We start from the raw sequence: 14,297 nt of genomic DNA, 5'->3' as shown, positions 1-14,297 counted from the left end.
TGCTCCGCATCTTCCACCCCGGGAGGAGCAAACAGCGCCTTGTCTGGTGCCCTGGGTTGAAGCACCGGAGTGATCCCTGCTCCAAAGTGTCCATGAAGCGTTTGGTGGAGAGGGAGGTGGAAGTGGATCTTTGCGTGTTGTTGCCTGGTTTCTTTATAGTCCTTGTTTCCACGTTCCTAGGATAAGGGAAAGGCTCATCTTTAGGGATCTGCCTCTCCCTGGCTGTTTGCTGCTCTCCAGTGAGGAGCTGAATGAATGCGGGACCTGCTACACTCAGGAGGGGTGGGAAGACACGTGGAATGGGGAAAGGAACCCTCTCCTGCAAAATAATAATAAAAAATCCTGGGGAAGGGTGCTCGGGAAATAGCCTTTCCCCGTCCCCCCGCTTGCTGGGATCCAGGCTGCTCCTCCTGCCTCCCGCCTTCAAAGGCATCTCCTCAACTTCCAGCCTTTCCCTCCAGATCCTCATTCGTTCCCTTCCCTCTCCCTCCCATCGCCGCGGGATCCAGCCCGGACCCCCCCTTCCCTCTCTTTGCTCCTCCCTGGGGCTCAGAGGGAGCCAGGGACCATCTGGGTCCCTGCCCGGGAGAGAGAGGGGAGGGCGGTAGGAGGGACCGGCGAGGCGGGGAGGGGACAAGGATGCTCCGGGGGTGGCTTTTTGCTTCCTCGCCTGCCCGGAGCTCGCAGGGGCTCGCCTGGAGGATGTCTCACCCCCTCGGCACAGGTAACTCTGGGACCCCCATCACCCCAGCCCGGAGTGGGATGCAAAGGGGAGGAGGGGGTTGCAATCCGGCTTCGATTGAAGCAAAACTTCAGGGGGAAAACGGGGTTTGAAGCAAAACCAACCAAACAAAAACGAGGATGCAGGTCGTGCGCGATGCTCGCAGCCCTGCACGGGGGTGAGCCCTGCCCCAAAGTTTCCTTGTGGATGGCTGGAAAATACTTCCAGGGGTGGATTCCCGGGCGGTAGCTGCTCTCCGTGTATCCCTGCTGTGCGTGGTGGCGATGCTCTGGCTCCGGGAATGAGCCGTGGATGGGGACTGTGCGTGGTACCCCGGGGGTGCTGCGTGTGATGGATCCGCTGCCGCCGCGATCCGCAGCTCCACACGGTGCCCCCGCGCCTGTGGATGGTTCCGTGTGGCCATTCCATGCCATGTGCGTGGATTTGCAGTCCCGGCTTTGAAGTTTGTGTGTGACACTCGCGGGAGATGCAGCCGGCGGGGTGTGTGTTGGGGAGGGGGGGTTGTGTGTGCGCCCACATTCGTGGCTGTGACTTGTGCTGTCGCATTCCCCCCGATATCCGCGTAGGAGACCGTGGATGTGGCTGCCTGGGATTAAATGTATGGATGCAGAGGAGAAGTGCAAGCCCAGCAGCACAGCCCGGCAGTGGCACACAATCCGCGGGCAGCTTTTCTCTTCGGGAAAAGCACAGGGATGACCAGGGAGACGCTGCAGGCGGCTTGTGCTCCTTTAAAAGTGGAGAGGAGCTTTCTCCAAGCCTCCCCCGGGAAACTGCGCGTCTTTAAGGAGACTTGGGAAGCGGCTCCTTGCTGAGCACGTGAGATCCAGCCGCAGCTTCGGGAGGCAGCAGCCGGGGAGGTGGAAGGGGAGGGAGAGGCGAGGAGGAGGGGGGGGAGAGAATATTTTATTTTCTCAGCGCGCTTGTGACAAAATGCTCTGGTTTGTCCTTGCCGGAGGTGTCACTGCCGGGGCGAGTTCAGAGCATGCTGCTGAGGGCCACCCCCAGGAGGTTCCTGGAGCAACACCTTCTCTTCGTGGAGAGCGCAGAGCGGCAGCCCCCGGCTCGGGAATCGCTCCCGAATCCATTCATGACTGAGGAACCCCCAGCCGAGCCGGACCTGCCGCCCTCCAACCTGACCAACGCCACGGACTGCGGCGAGGAGATCCTGCTCTATGGGGACACCGAGAAGGTCGTCATCGGGGCCGTGCTCTCCATCATCATCCTCATGACCATCGCCGGCAACGGGCTCGTCATCATCTCCGTGTGCATCGTCAAGAAGCTCCGCCAGCCCTCCAACTACCTGGTGGTGTCCCTGGCGGCCGCAGACCTGTCGGTGGCCTTCGCCGTCATGCCCTTCGTCACCATCACGGACCTGGTGGGGGGAGAGTGGCTCTTTGGGAAGGTGTTTTGCAACGTCTTCATCGCCATGGACGTCATGTGCTGCACGGCCTCCATCATGACCCTGTGCATCATCAGCGTGGACAGGTAAGGGGGGCACTGGGCTCCAAAATAAGGGGGTTGCTGGAGGTTGAGGGCCACTGGGATCGTGTTCCTGGGTGGATTGGTGTTTCCATATGTGTTTTCCAAGTGGTTTTCTATAGGGATTCGGTGCCTCAGTCCCTCTGAGGCTCACAGATGCCTTTCCATAGGAGTTCAGTGCCTCAGTCCCTTTGGAAGAGCTGGGCTCACAGGTGGGTTTCTGTAGGAATTCAGTGCCTCAGTCCCTTTGGAAGAGCTGGGCTCACAGGTGGGTTTCTGTAGGAATTCCGTGCCTCAGTCCTCCTGGAAGACCTGGGTTCAGAGGTGCCTTTCTATGGGAATTTGGTGCTTAAGTCCTTCTGGAAGAGCTGGGCTCCCAGGTGCCTTTCCATAGGAATTCAGTGCCTCAATCTCTTTGGAAGAGCTGGGCTCCCAGATGCCTTTCTATAGGAGTTCAGTGCCTCAGTCCCTCTGGAAGAGTTGGGTTCATAGGTGACTTTCTGTAGGAATTTGGTGTCTCAGTCCCTCTGGAAGAGCTGGCTCAGGGTGCTTTTTTAAGTAACTTCGTTAAGTTACTTCCTTGTCTTCCCCCTTTAGGCAGCTGCTTCATGTTGTTCTTTCTTGGCTTAAGGAACAGCACCTGTAGGATAAACCCACCTGACCTTCTCTGTGGACCATAAAACTATTCAGGAAAGCAAAAAAAAAAAACACCCAACCCCAGATGCTCTTTGAAAATCCAGGTTCCAGGGCTGCTGGAGCCAGTTCTGTGGGATGCTCTGCTGCTCCCTGGACTCGTGCCTTGGCTGAGGATGTCAGCGACTCCCCCCACCCCATCCCAAACTGGGTTTAGCCCAGTGAGTGCATTCGTGAGGGTTTTCTGTCTCCAACTCCCACACCTGTGGGCTGGGAGGGAAAGGCTAAGCCTGCCTGGCAAACTGGCAAGGCTTGGGCAAGTCAGCACCTTGTGGGTCTAATTTTAGCAGCCCAGCCTGCGTCATGAGGGACACGGTGCTGCCGGGGGGCCGGGGCTGACGTGGGCTGGCTTTGTCAGGGGGTCAGCCCGGGTTTATCTGGCACTGCTGAGTTGGGCTGGCTTGTGACAGCGGCTCAGGGAAGGGCCACATGCCACGAGATGTCCCTCCAGCTGTGCCACCTCCCCGGTCACCTCCGAGGTGTGAGGAAGGGTGACAAAGCAGAAAGGACAGAGCAAGCCCTGCTTGCTCTGCTCGGTGTCACCCCTGGCAAGGCCACAGCAAGTCCTGCTGTGGAGCCCTCCCTGACACCAGGCACTGCTCCCCTGGGAGCTGCCCTCTGCCTCACGGCTCTGAGCAGCTCCAAGCTGCTGGTCCAGAGCAAAACCCCTCCCAGGCCACAGCAAGGTCCAGCTCTACTGCTGAACTTGCTTTATTTTAATAAAAAGGCCTTTTGGAAAAAAAGCAGGTGCATTCTGAGCTGACAGAAGCCTGACTGTGTTGGAGAGAAGGGATTAAATGCAGGAATGAAATATGTTAATGCTTCCTCCTGATGGGTGAGGAACAGGGAAGCAGCTACACACTCATCACATTGGCTTTGCTTTAAAAATTTCCTTTGACCTTTCCTTTCCTTTCCTTTCCTTTCCTTTCCTTTCCTTTCCTTTCCTTTCCTTTCCTTTCCTTTCCTTTCCTTTCCTTTCCTTTCCTTTCCTTTCCTTTCCTTTTCCCTTTTCCCTTTCCCTTTCCCTTTCCCTTTCCCTTTCCCTTTCCCTTCCCTTTCCCCTTTCTTTCCCTTTCCCTTTCCCTTTCCCCTTTCCTTTCCCCCTTTCCCCTTTCCCTTTCCCCTTTCCTTTCCCCTTTCCTTTCCCCTTCCCTTTCCCTTCCCCTTCCCCTTCCCCTTTCCCTTTCCCTTTCCCTTTCCCTTTCCCTTTCCCTTTCCCTTTCCCTTTCCCTTTCCCTTTCCCTTTCCCTTTCCCTTTCCCTTTCCCTTTCTTTCCCAAACCTTCCCTTCCCAAACCTTCCCTTCCTTTTTCTCTCCTCCTCTCCCCTTTTTCCCATCTTTCCCCCTTTCTTTTTCCCCTCTCTCCTTTTCCCTTTTCCCCTCCCTCTTTCCCTTGCCTAACCATGTCAACAACTCCCTCCATTCCATTTGAAGTCCTCAAAACCCCTGGTTTATCCCACTACATATATTCCCTTTCCTTTCTTTCCTATCCCTTTCCCTTCCCTTTCCTTTCTCTTTCCTTTCCCTTTCCTCCTCCTTTCCTTCCCGTTTCCTTCCTCTTCCCCTTCCCTTCCCCTCCTCTCCCAACCAACCAATCCCATCCAATCTCACCTCATCCCTTGGAGAAAGACTCTTCCAAGATCTTTCTCCAAAATCATCGCAGTTGATTCCACTCATCCATCACATCTCTCCTTCCCAGTGTCACTGTTCCTGTGAGCAGATCCCTATCCAAGGACACCATGCCTGGGATTGATGTCAGTTTGGCTCTTCCCATTAAACTGGGACTGGCCAGGAAGTTTCTGGGGAGTGTGGACACCACTCGTGCCAAGGCCGATTCCCAGGGGGTGCTGAGGGCCCTGGAGAAAGGCAGCAGGGAGGAAACTGCTCCGTGTAGGATGGGCAGGAATTGCATAGAGGAAACCCCTGGATTAAATGGGAGCAGCCCTGTGACTGCTCTAAGCTGCACTCCCAGGCTGTACAGCCAGGGAAGATCCCTGTAAACTGGGAGACAAGATCCTGTTCCCACCTCACAGGGCTCTCAAACACCTCCTCCTCTCTGCTGCACCTCTGCCAGGCAAACCCCACCCCAACCTTTCCCTTTCCCAAAAGGGAAAAGTCCTTTTGGGATGTCAGAGAGGAAGAGGGAGCTGCAGCAAAGGAAAGGATGGAAGCACCAAGTGGCTTCAGACCCCTCAGCAGGGTGAGGGAGGAAAAATCTGGGTCGCAAGAGGCTGCTCCAGAGCCTGAAAATTCTGGCTCAGGCTTGAACTTCAGGTGTGTTGGCCCAGGAACAGCACCCCTGTTTGCTCCCAGAGCCTGATCCTCCCCTGATGGGGCAGTTGAGAGGTTAGAAGGCAGTTATCCAAGATGTATTTCCAGCTGGGGAAAGAGAAACCCAGCAAGGATTGTGATTTGGGCAGAGGGAAGGGGTGGACAGTCCTCCCAGCTGTGCCCACCCCGGCCCTGCGTGGGAGGAAGGGGATGCTGCAAGTGCAGGAGGGAATGGGAATGACTGGGATGTGCTTTGATGCACATAAGAGGAGGAGGTGACTGGGGCACTGTCCTGCTGCTTCCTGCCTCAAGGATCCCCAGGAATGGGCTGTGAGCTGTGGGAATTATCCCAAGGCAGTGTCTCGAACACCCTGTTGCTCCACATCAACCCGACATCCTCACTGCTTCCACAGGCAGTGGATGGAGGTGGGTTGAGGATCCAGGATAATTCCTGGATCTCCACCTTCTCCTGAACTGGGGATGGGCAGGATTTTTGGTTTAACTCTTGGTGGAAACATCCCCAAAAACCCATCTCTGTTTCTATGCTGGTACAACCACAAAGCTGCAGCACCAGGACAGCTGAGCTTGCAGAGACCCTGAAAACCCAAGGAAGGTTAAATGGTTGTTACCTCAATTAATCTAAATCTCCCCCTGTCCCTCCCTCCCTGCAAGGAAGAAGAACACTGGTGCTTCTGGGAAATACAAATATTTCCCCCAGTTCCGCCCTGAAAGCCAACTTGGTCAGCACTGTCAGGCAGCTCCTGCCAAAGAGGAGGTTGTGTTTTTATTGATGGCTGAAGTGTCCTCATATTTTGCTTAGCTTAGAGAGAAAAGAGACTTGGTTTGCCCAAGATGATGAGTACTATTAAAATGTAGGCTGCTATTATTGATTATTAATGCAGAGCTCTTCCTAAAAGCCTTTTCATTGAAACTGGGAGAACCAATCTTGTCTGGAGAGAGATTTGATTGATTTCCTTTGAAATCAAAAAAGAAAAATGCTGGAAACATCCATCTTTCCCTTACATTTTTCTTATGTAAAAGCCTGCCAGTGTTACAGATTCTTTAATGTCACAAACCAAAAACAAAACAACAACAACAAAAAACCACCCTCTTTTGGCTGCTCAGCTTTTGATAAAACTCTCCATAAAAATGCCAAGCAGCTGACAAAAGGAGCTCCTCAGACCCCACATATCACTTCTGGTTTTCCTGGTGGAGAAAAGAGCCTCCATCCATTTCCCAGGCAGCCCTGCTGGGGCTCTCCCATCTCCCTGGCAAGTATTTTCCACCCAAAATCAGATTATATACTCCAAATTGGGATCATCCTCAGATAAAGGATGCCTCCCGAAAGTCAGTGGGATGAAGCCTGCACAGCGTTTTGCTGGATTGCCTTTCCCATGTCCTCCATCTGAATGTGTCCCAGGCTGAGTAAATCCCTGCACTGGGTCTGGAATGGATCCCTGGGATGCTCCCACCAACCCTGACTTAGGGCAGGGGCAGATGAAGCCACAGGGAGCTGCTGCCTCCAGCTGCCGTTTGCATCCTCCTCTCCTTCAGCAGGATGGGGCAGGGATGGCATCAGCCTGGAAATCAGGGAAGGAGCTTAAATTTGGCTGCAGGGGACCTACGGAATTGTGGTAAAACAGTGTGGCCAAGGGAACCCTAATTCTGGGCTCATTTGTCCTCACTCAACCCGTGTGAGTGGAGGCTCATCCTTTCCCAGTTCACCAGCTGCAGGTTGGAGAAAGGGGTACCGTGGCTTCCCACTGCCAGAGGGCAGGGTTGGATGGGATATTGGGAAGGAATTCCTGGTTGTGAGGGTGGTGATACACTAGCACAGGTTGCCCAGAGAAGCTGTGGCTGCCCCTGGATCCCTGGAAGTGTCCCAGGTCAGGTTGGACGGGGCTTGGAGCAACCTGGGCTAGTGGAAGGTGTCCCTGCCCATGGCAGGGGGATGGAATCAGATGATCTTTAAGGTCCCTCCCAACCCAAACCATTCCATGATTCCCGTTGAGCATAGAATACACTCACAGAACTGGCTCATCCACGGAGCCGCTGGTGGAGCCCAGGAGGGGGCAGAACTCCCACCCCACACCCAGGGCTCGGACTGCCCGGGCATCCCAAGGAACGAGGATGTGGAAGAAGTTTATTGCCCACGGAGTGAGTGGCTGCACAATCAGCTCAGCACGGCAGGAGGGGGGGTGGGGGGGGAAGAGTGGGGTGGAATTCCTGCAAATCCCCTAAATCGCTGCTCTGGGAATTGGCTTTTGTTACCCGATCACCGCTAAACTTGATCGGCAGCACGACACACACTACCCTCCCCCCCCCCCCAAAAAAAAAAGAAGGAAATTCAAAGGGAGCGAGTTCAGTTTGAATTTCGCTGCGTGTCAGAGCCACCTCGGCTCCCTCCCTGCCGCAAACGCCGGCCTATTTTGCGGTTTTTTCCTGCTCTCATCGAAATTAAAAGCAAAGCCCTCAGAACGGCCCCGTTTCCTCCGGCAGCGCCGGCACGAGGCGCCCGCAGATGAAACGTGTCAGCTTTGCCTGCTCTTTAAATCCTGTCACCGCTCGTTTTGCTCGGCTGGAGTGTAAATTCCTTGAAGTTCCAGCAAATCCCGGGCGGATCGGCTTCCAAAGAAACCCGGCAATAGCATAACGAAGGATGTCGCGCAGCACAGCGCTTATCGGTCTGCAAAGTTCTCGGCTTGGATGTTCAGAGGAGTGGGTTTGGGGTGGTGATTTTGGAACTGCAGCAGCAGGGCAGGGTTTTCTCCCAGCCTAGGGAACATCCAAGTCTCCTCTCCACGGATCAGGAGGGAACAGGTTGCACAGGGAAGCTGTGGCTGCCCCATCCCTGGAATTGTTCAAGGCCAGGTTGGAGCAACCTGGGCTAGTGGAAGGTGTCCCTGCCCCTGGCTTTTGGGATGCCAAATTCCATGAGATGGTCTTTAAGGCCCCTTCCAACCCAAACCATTCTGTGATTCCGTGAACACAGATGGTCATGGAGAGTTTTGGTTGGTTTTTGTAACTAAGATTGGCTCCAAAATATGCAGAGGAAACCAGGAAAAGAATAATTCAGTCAGTGAATGAATTCAAATTCATTTTATCAGGGAGTCAGAGGAGAATACTTTGGGTTCTGAATTGATTTAGCAGTCAGGAAGGGAGGAGAAATTAGATTTTTTTTTTTATATATTTTATTTCCATCCTCTAATCTTGGGGGAGGATCTGGAAAAGGGAAATAATGAGAGAAGAGAAAATCTCCTAACACCTACAATGAGACTGACTGTCAGAAAAAAAATGATACAACAGAGATAAAATTCCCTACAGAAATGTTCTTTTTTTTGGGAGAAAAGCCTGTTCTGTCCCTTGAACAGCTCTCAGCAAAAAGTGTCCATAGAGCTGCTGTTCCCACTGCCCCTCTGGACTGACACTGCTTATCCAAGAACAATTAAGAGGTGATGTGACCCTGCCTAAAAATACCTACAAATGCCTGACAGCAGGAGATTTAAATCAAAAAGGCTGTGACATGAAAGAAATCCATGTGACCAGCTCAAGGTTTTTGCTGGACTGATTGGAACTTCGTAGCAGGGAGATAATTTTCCAGGGGGAGCACTGGCTGACAGAGGCCAACTCCCTACTGATTTATTGGACAACAACTGGAATTTACCAACCAACAGTGGACACAATTTCTCAGTCACACAAACCCCCTCAATCAAGAGTGGGGATGGTTCAAATTTACATCCTGTAGCTTAACCAGGAGCTCCTTTTCCCCAGGCTGAGCCCCCCCAGCTCCCTCAGCTGCTCCTGGTGCTCCAGACCCTTCCCCAGCTCTGTTCCCTTCCCTGGTCACGCTCCAACCCCTCAATGTCTTGTTGTGAGATCCCCAAAACTGACCCCAGAACAGTCCATCACCCCATCTCTAGCTTTGCTTGCAGTGCTCATCCAGGCACATCCTCGAGTCTTCCCAAAGGCGAGATCACTCCTTGATCTCTTCATGGCCATCTCAGCTGCAGGTTGTATTTCTTTCTGGAGTTCCTGAGTTGTCTGGAGATACAAAAGCATGCTGTTGTCCTTCCCACTTCCCACTAAACATTGCTATGAGTCTACTCATTTCATCTGGAGTCACTCCTGTTTTTATCCTGGTGCGTTACCCACCCCAGTCCTGGAGTGGGTGATGTTGCCCCTGGGAAGGGCACCAGTTTGGAGTGAGTTACATGCCACGGCCAGAAGTTGTTGAATATTCTCTGTACAGAACAGTTCTGGTGGGAAAATACGCTTTTTAAAGCATTTTTATTCCCCCAAACTAAGCTTTTTTAAGCATTACATTCCCCAGGAAACCACGTGGAGTTTGAACTGCGCTCAGCAGTTTAATGACACCTCGTGTCATGGATTCCACATCCCTGGAAGTGCTCAAGGCCAGGTTGGATGGGGCTTGGAGCAACCTGGGCTAGTGGAAGGTGGCCCTGCCCATGGCAGGGGGTGGAACTGGATGGGCTTTAACATCCCTTCCAACCCAAACCATCCTGTGATTCCGTGATTCCGCTCATGGTGTGGCTGCAAGGAAGTGGTGGGGAACAGTTCATTTGGGGTGTTTAGGCAAGTGAACATTTTCATTTGGTGAATCAATTTCTCGTACACTCCGAGGGCCAAAATTCTCATCAGACATTAGGAAGAAGTTCTTTACAGAGAAAGTGATTGGGCATTGGGATGGGCTGCCCAGGGAGGTGGTGGAGTCACCGTCCCCAGAGGTGTTTAAGAAGAGACTGGGCGTGGCACCAGTGCCGTGGTCTGGGTGACAAGGTGGGGTTGGGTCACAGGTTGGACTCGCTGATCTCAGAGGTCTTTTCCAGCCTGGTTGATTCCATGATTAACAGCTGATTAGGAATGAAACCACCCAACTGCACACACACCTTGCATCCCTCCTAACACTTTGCAACTCCTCTCCTGTCCAGGTACCTGGGCATCACTCGCCCGCTGACGTACCCGGTGAGGCAGAACGGGAAGCTCATGGCCAAGATGGTCTTCATCGTTTGGCTGCTGTCTGCCTCCATCACCCTCCCTCCCCTCTTCGGCTGGGCCCAGAACGTCACGGTGGAGAGGGTGTGTCTCATCAGCCAGGACTTCGGCTACACCGTGTACTCCACGGGGGTGGCCTTCTACATCCCCATGGCTGTGATGCTCGTCATGTACAGCCGCATCTACAAGGCGGCCAAGGTGAGCGCCGAGAAGCACCGCTTCATGAACTTCCCCAAGCACTACGAGGAGGAGGGAGTCTACTGCCTGGAGGCCTCCAGCCGGGGCCACCACAGCTCCCGGCGGACCAAGGCGGCGGAGGAGTGCGCCACGCTCTCCAAGCTGCTCCGGCAGGACAGGAAGAACATCTCCATCTTCAAGCGGGAGCAGAAGGCGGCCAGGACCCTCGGGATTATCGTGGGGGCCTTCACGTTCTGCTGGCTGCCCTTCTTCCTGATGTCCACGGCCCGGCCGTTCATCTGCGGCGTGCGCTGCAGCTGCATCCCGCTGCGGCTGGAGAGGACTCTGCTCTGGCTGGGGTACACCAACTCCCTCATCAACCCCCTCATCTACGCCTTCTTCAACAGGGACTTGAGGACTACTTTCTGGAACCTCCTGAGGTGCAGGTACAGGAACATCAACAGGAGGCTCTCGGCCGCCAGCATGCACGAGGCCCTGAAAGCCACAGAGAGGCACGAGTGCATCCTGTAGAGCCACGTCCTCTCTCCCAGTGCCTGACCGACCGGCTCCTGCCTCTCCATTTCAGGTTTCCTTGCTTCTCCCACCCTCCTGGGGCTGGCAGAAACCATTTGTGCCGTTGTTCCCCCCCTGCCAGACATCACTGCACCCCTTCCCCTCTCCCTGTGAGGAGCCGTGGCTCTCCTCACCTCGGGAACAAGTGGAGGGAACTCCCGTTGGAAACAACCCTTCCTTCTCACCGTGTCCAAGGTGGGGGCTGAAAAGCTGTGAGCAAGACTCGGGGGGGGGTTCAAGGTCTACCAACTGTGGGCAACTCAAACCACCTCTCTGTGCCTCAGTTTCCCCATCTCTTATTTAAAAAAAAACGAGGAAAAGAAACCCTCCCAACCAACCAAACATAAAAAACACCTTAAAAACTTGATAAGACTGTGGCTCTCCACCTTCACAAAGGGCTCTAAGGTCTGTGGAGGGCACACATTACTCTATGTAAAGATGCCATTGGCTGCACTTCTCTATGGAATACGACAGCAGCTCCGTTGTGGATCCAAGCTCTCATGCCATCCCAGCTTATACGGACTCTCCCCACGGATGTAATTGCATTTCACACTCTGAGCTCATGCCCAGGTTTGCACGTCAGAGCAGTAACACCAATGACCCCGTTTCCCCTCACACTGTAGCACTGCAGCATTTGAAGGAGACACTCCTGCAGAATCCAACGCCAACGGACACGGAGTTTCCTTTATGGTTGGACAGGAAAGTCCGGCGGCCTCCTCGTCAGGGCAGTGACCGGTGAGCAAAGACACTCGTGTTTATTGGGTTGGACTGTAATTCATTCTCAGCCAAGTGATGTGTGCTCATCATTTGTGGCTAATTGACTCCGTAAAAGCACGCTTTGGTTGACAACAGACAAAACCATATAATTTCTCTGACAGCTTTACAGTGCTTCAGTATGATGTCCAGCAAGCTTGAAAAAAACACACTGGATGATGTATCTTTTTCTTAAAAAAAAAAAAAAAAAAAAAAAAAAAAAAGAAAAAGTCTGGTTTCCTTATTTTGGTGTAGACCCTTTGGTCTCTTTGACTTTAAAGCGCCTCTTTATTTTTATGTGGTGGTGGGACTTGTCTTCCTGCAGATCCTCTTTGCTCATGGCCAACCTTGTTGTGTCAACCTGACAGCCCCACAAACCTCTGCCTGTTTGTAGATGATCATTGAATCGTAGAATCATGGAATGGTTTGGGTTGGGAGGGACCTTAAAGACCATCTCGTTCCACCTCCTGCCATGGGCAGGGACACCTTCTATTATCCCAGGTTGCTCCAAGCCCCGTCCAACCTGGCCTTGGACACTTCCAGGGGAGATGATTTGTGCTCCAGTTGCTGAATGTCTCCTGTTCTGGGTTTTCTTGTCAAAGCCAGACTGTTCAGAGGCTGAGGGAAAGTTGTTTCTAGACCTCCCCTCCCTCCAGATTTTCTTTATCAAGCAGGAGTGTGTGAGTGGTGGGAGTCCTATCTCTGGCAAAAATACAAGTGTGATGCCTTAATCCATATCTAAGATGAGTGTTGGATGTCTTGGCTGAGTGCTGGTTTAACTTCTGTGCTCTCACTTCTCCTCTTTTCACCAGCCATTTCCATCCTGTCTGATTTTACACTTGCTTTTTCTAGAAAGATCTCCAGTTTAGACTGGTAATTCACAGCAGGGAGGTTGGACACAGGGACTGCAATGTGTCCAGATATTCTCCAGACTCCTGTCCTCACACAGAGAGTCAGAATTGCACGTGGGAGGAGCAGGGGAGGTTGTAGCTGTTGTGTGGGTCTCCAACAGGAGATACTTAAAGACCAGACAGCAAAGAGATTTGAAGGAGCACATAATCAGGAGTGATCCTAGGGGTGTAGCTGGAGCCCTGCTTCACCTGCTATTCCAGGCAGGAGCTCTTTGAAGAAGAGTGAGTGATTTTGCTAAGGCTTTTCACAGCTTTCTACCCATCTTTCTCCCATGGTTTGTTACCTATCGTTATGTGTCAGTGTTGGGTTTTCCTGGACCAGGCTGTTTGCTGAAGGCACAGCAGCCACGTTCAGTCCCTTTTCCCTGCTGCTCAGAGACTGCTGTCCCTGTCCAGGAGCAGCACAACATCCAGTCACACCAGCAGCAAGGACCTGTCCTCTACCACTCTGCCCAAGACGGTTGTTGTTGCCCAGCCAAACCCGAGTGGTGCCCCTGGGATGTCCTGTGGTCCTGCACCCCCCAAACCACAGACCCCACAGACACAACGAGATGGGAGAAGGCACGACACACCCTCCTGGTTCCACATGAGCTTGTTCTGCACCACCTCTCTGCTTTCCCTCGGCGCTGTGTGTTCCCCTCAGTGCACTTGCTGCTCACCACGGTTGCAACTTCTCCTGACGCTTCTGCTTCCGAGCCCCCACACTCCCCATCTCCAGGGAATGGTCTGACTGCCCATCTCAAAGGGCCTGCTCAACACAAACAACCCCTTTCCTCCCCCAGAGCGCTGCGGGCCATCATCCCCTCTGACACAGCATCTTGGCAGCAGCTGTTGCTGTTGCTGGTTCTGTTCCTGCCACAGGGACACGAAGCTCCCGCAGGGTCCGATTTCCTCCCTCGGCTCCTGCAGCTCCTTCCCTGCCACGGAGCCCTCAGTGCCCTTTTGACAGAGCTGTCTGGATTAGAACTAACCAGCTGCTAATTCCAACTGTCTCCTCGGGATATGAGAGCCCCAGGCCAGCCCATTTCACATCCAGGCTGGTTGTCCTGCTGCAGTGTATTTATTTATATGCCTGAGGTCAGAGGGGCACCATTTTACTTATTTTCTGTATTAGGAATTCTAAAAGTGCCTTCAACAATTATAATCTTGTTTAATTCCACTTAACATCCCTATGCTGATGGTATTTCTAGCGCTGCTTAAAACTGTTCTGCAAAAGAGCCATGAAACAGTGTTCGAGCTTTTTAAATTAAATCAGGCAAATACTGTTTTTTCTGGTTTGATGGTTCTTCCAGAATAAAAACAGTAAGGGAAAAAAATATGACTCTGGATGATTCCAAACCCAAAATTCTTCTAAGCAAGGAATCGAGCAAAATGATTTATTTGTCTTAAAAACTCCCAATGTTTTCTTTGACTTGGAATTGAATGTTTTCTTGCACTCAGGGCTCATCTGACAATTTTTTCCCTTATATTTTCATTTTTAGCTGTAGAAACATTTAAAAGAAAAGCTTTCTTCCAAGAAACCATTCCAAGAGTTTGCACCCAGGAGTATTTAAACACAACAGCTTCACTGAAACCAAACATTTTGCTCAAAAAATAATGAGATGGCTTGCAGGATTTTTCCCAGTAGTTATTGACTCAAACTTTGAACATCAGCCTAAACTCTTGCTTTTTATCTCCCCAAGATT

General features: G+C 52.5%; 1 protein-coding gene across 1 annotated transcript; it reads left to right on the top strand.

Annotated features, from left to right (window-relative positions):
• The first annotated feature begins 541 nt into the window (after positions 1–541).
• On the top strand, positions 542–11,898 carry LOC113983488 (5-hydroxytryptamine receptor 7-like). The gene is made up of 3 exons (XM_027712643.2): positions 542–724; positions 1,698–2,227; positions 10,135–11,898. The coding sequence occupies exons 2-3, from the start codon at positions 1,725–1,727 to the stop codon at positions 10,904–10,906; spliced, it is 1,275 nt and encodes a 424-aa protein (XP_027568444.1). The 5' UTR covers positions 542–724; positions 1,698–1,724; the 3' UTR covers positions 10,907–11,898.
• The last annotated feature ends 2,399 nt before the right edge of the window (positions 11,899–14,297 follow it).

This window comes from Pipra filicauda, unplaced genomic scaffold (assembly GCF_003945595.2).
Source record: "Pipra filicauda isolate LSUMZ 115617 unplaced genomic scaffold, ASM394559v2 scaffold635_size200075_pilon, whole genome shotgun sequence".
NCBI classification, from domain to species: domain Eukaryota; kingdom Metazoa; phylum Chordata; class Aves; order Passeriformes; family Pipridae; genus Pipra; species Pipra filicauda.
The sequence above is the reverse complement of the archived record's forward strand: the minus strand, read 5'-3'. Positions and strand labels throughout refer to the sequence as shown.